The 2,509-nt window shown below is 34.5% G+C and overlaps 1 protein-coding gene across 6 annotated transcripts in view; it reads left to right on the forward strand.

Annotated features, from left to right (window-relative positions):
• Positions 1-2,509, forward strand: part of Mid1 (midline 1) — a 363,560-nt gene that overhangs the window by 316,127 nt on the left and 44,924 nt on the right. For all 6 annotated transcript variants that reach the window (XM_031371498.1, XM_031371515.1, XM_031371507.1 and 3 more), the window contains exon 4: positions 2,345-2,452. In XM_031371498.1, the coding sequence (XP_031227358.1) occupies positions 2,345-2,452 (108 nt within the window). The remainder of the gene's footprint in view (positions 1-2,344; positions 2,453-2,509) is intronic.

Here is a 2,509-nt window from a genome sequence, read left to right on the forward strand (position 1 = left end):
AACTGAAACTCCCTTCTCTGTGATAACTCCAGCCTGTGTCAAGTTGATACACAAAACCAGCCAGTACACCATTTCAATGTGGTCCAAATACAACATGTTCCATTTATCTCTATTGAAATAATTTCAGAAATGTAGGATATTATCTGACATCTTTTATCCTACTTGTAGGAGTATAAGAATGCCACAGTGAACAGAAATTTGGAACTTAACAAAAGTTGAAAAATACAGATTCAACTTTCCTGTATTCTAAGAAAAGCTCAGCTTGCATTCTTTGAAAATAAAAACCTGTGGCTTAAAATTGACATCCCATGTTTCCAAACTTCTGGAAATATTGCTTTGATTCAATGGAAATTGTGGTGTCATGTTTCTCAGAATACAATTGGGTCCTCAACCTAGAACTCAGTCCTCTTTATTTCAGTAAAGCCAACAATCTATCATAAAATTAAATCTGTACAACTGAATTTCATGCTACTATGACCACTGTGAGATACTTTTTCTAATTTGCAATAACTTGCAATAACTTTGCAATAATTTGTTTTGAAAGAAGAATGGATCAAAGAGGAATCATGAGTAATAGAGCTTCTGACTTAGGATTCTGGATAACAGTAGTTATCTATCTGGACAACCACCCCAGTCATGGTAGAAGATGAAGGTCAGATACTGAAGGTGACCAGGATGGAATATTGTGACTAACCAATTTAGCAGTGTTCCTGTTAACTGTACATCCTGCAAGGATATGCACAGAGGTGGATCCAGGAGAAGGTCCTAAAACCTCACTAAAGTTTTGTCAAGAAAAGAATCATAATCATTGCTACATTCCAGACATCTCACATACTCCATAATAATATGTTCATGTCATCAACATGGCCCCTTTCTTTTCACAGCTTAGTTGTAATCAGTTACTAAATTATGTTGAGATGAAAAGGAAAGATAAGATATTGGTTGAGAGTAAGGTTTAAGTAAATATTTCAATGGAAAACTAAATTTAATTAGAAAGTCTCTAGGGGGAACTAGAAATGATAACATAAAATAGTGGTTATAGAAATTGAACCCACTCATTACCTTCCCTGAATTATCAGCCTGACTTCTAAATTCTGTAGCTGTCAATCAATGTTATTTTTGCCTTTGTTAATTAGACAGACATTTAGCCAATACCTCTGTGATAATTTAACACAGGACACAATGTCCAATGATTTGTTATAAATGGCTGGTGACCATCTTCTTCTCAATAAAATGAGTTATCTTTTTGTGGCATCTGTTAATGATCAAGAATAAAATTCAAGGAATCCTGGGCCTCTTGAAAGGGGACATAGTTTTGGTGAGCCATAATGACTGGTTGTTTATCCTGATCTCACAGTACTACTTCCAGTTTATCTCATTTTTAAAGAATAAAATTATCCTTTCTCGTTACTGAAGTACTCATAGCTGGGCCTTGTTTTCTTCTATGAGATATGCTAGAATCATCAGCGCCACTATCATCCTGTGAAACGTTACAGCCCCTCCTGTAGCTGTCCTAAAATAATAAAGCTTGTGGATGTTATCTCCACCTTCCACAGCTGGGATTTCTGCGTTTCTGTCTGGGAATAAGCATTTCAGTGTGGTCATGAGGTGGAGGAAATACCATGTCCACACTATTTCCCAAGTGCAGTTGCCAAGAATGAGCTAACTGTAATACTCCATCACATAAAGTGCATCACAAAATTTCAAACACAAGCCTTTTGTGCATTGATCCACCTTTATGTGAAGATGGTGTATGTTCATTTGTACAACCTATCTGTCTATATACTAACAATAATTTTAAAATTAGGTCATAAGATTAATAAAGCTTCAAGCCACCATTTTGTGATTTGATATCTTACAGGGAGTAAACCCAAAGTTCAAAGTTTAAAACCTGCTAAATGAATATATAATATAAGCTGTTATACTGTTTGTGGGAAATTTCCCTAAGGTCTATTAAGAATAATTTGTCCTGAATAAATTAATAAGATTAAATAATTTTTAACTTTATTTTTGAAGTTTATCAGGACAGGAATTACAAATGGATTTCATCTCACATGTCAGTTCCCAACTACTTGATAATGGCAATGTATATATCATATTAGGAAATGCTCTAAGGCTGAGGCTAGCTTAACAAAAAGAGTGTTATATCAGGATTGTATTTTCTAAGGATATAAGTCAGACAGGCATGTAAGACCTCTATTTGCCAGCCTTACAAATAGTAGGAAGAAGAATTAAAATTAAGAATTAAAGTGTATACTTAGAGATCACTAGAAGTGTATTAGTCTACATTGGCAATGTCAATTAACTGAAAAGCCAAATGAATGCCATTTTATTTATCCTGTAGGTCAATGCATCCCGTCAAGAAGCCAAATTGACAGAAGAATGTGATCTTCTCATTGAAATTATTCAGCAAAGACGACAAATTATTGGAACAAAGATTAAAGAAGGCAAGGTATGATTTCTCTGACAGAAGGATTTTGTATTTCTCACCTGGAGAATATGTACTTTC

The sequence above is a fragment of the Mastomys coucha genome, chromosome X (assembly GCF_008632895.1).
Source record: "Mastomys coucha isolate ucsf_1 chromosome X, UCSF_Mcou_1, whole genome shotgun sequence".
Lineage (NCBI taxonomy): Eukaryota > Metazoa > Chordata > Mammalia > Rodentia > Muridae > Mastomys > Mastomys coucha.